At 57.6% G+C, this 425-nt stretch overlaps 1 protein-coding gene across 1 annotated transcript in view; it reads left to right on the top strand.

Annotated features, from left to right (window-relative positions):
* Positions 1 to 425, top strand: part of EMH_0067140 (uncharacterized protein) — a gene marked incomplete at both ends in the record, with an annotated part of 3,195 nt that overhangs the window by 1,671 nt on the left and 1,099 nt on the right. Inside the window, 2 exons of the mRNA XM_013498591.1 lie at positions 127 to 193; positions 369 to 425. Coding sequence (XP_013354045.1) covers positions 127 to 193; positions 369 to 425 — 124 coding nt within the window. The remainder of the gene's footprint in view (positions 1 to 126; positions 194 to 368) is intronic.

The following is a 425-nucleotide window of genomic DNA, read 5'->3' as shown; positions in this document are numbered from 1 at the left end:
GTTAGACGACAGGTTACGCTGCACACCGCCTTGACGTTTGGCTTGACTTCATGGGGTTATTGCGGACAACAGAGTTTTTGGCATGTGGTTAGCGAGGTGCAGGGACGGCAAGTGCTATTTTCGCAGGGGTGGACTATCCTGACCGACGTGGCGACGGCTGCGCATTGGCAGGAGAGGAGGGGCAGTTTGACAGGTGCACGCAGGCGGGGATCAGCGCGTTTGTGGACGCATTTACACGCCAAAAATAACGACGCGTTGTGTACGGTAACACCGTGGAGTAGGCTTGCGTGGAGGGATGTCATGTAGGGTCGCTGGCGTCTCATCAGCGCAGACGGCGGCGATCCCGCGTTGTGCCTCTGCCTCTTCAGCACGTCTCGCCATAAAAGGAAGGCATACGCTGTGCACTTTGCAGTAGAGCGGGTGAC

This window comes from Eimeria mitis, genomic scaffold (genome assembly GCF_000499745.2).
Source record: "Eimeria mitis Houghton genomic scaffold, Emh_scaff3548, whole genome shotgun sequence".
Classification (NCBI taxonomy): domain Eukaryota; phylum Apicomplexa; class Conoidasida; order Eucoccidiorida; family Eimeriidae; genus Eimeria; species Eimeria mitis.
The sequence above is the reverse complement of the archived record's forward strand: the minus strand, read 5'-3'. Positions and strand labels throughout refer to the sequence as shown.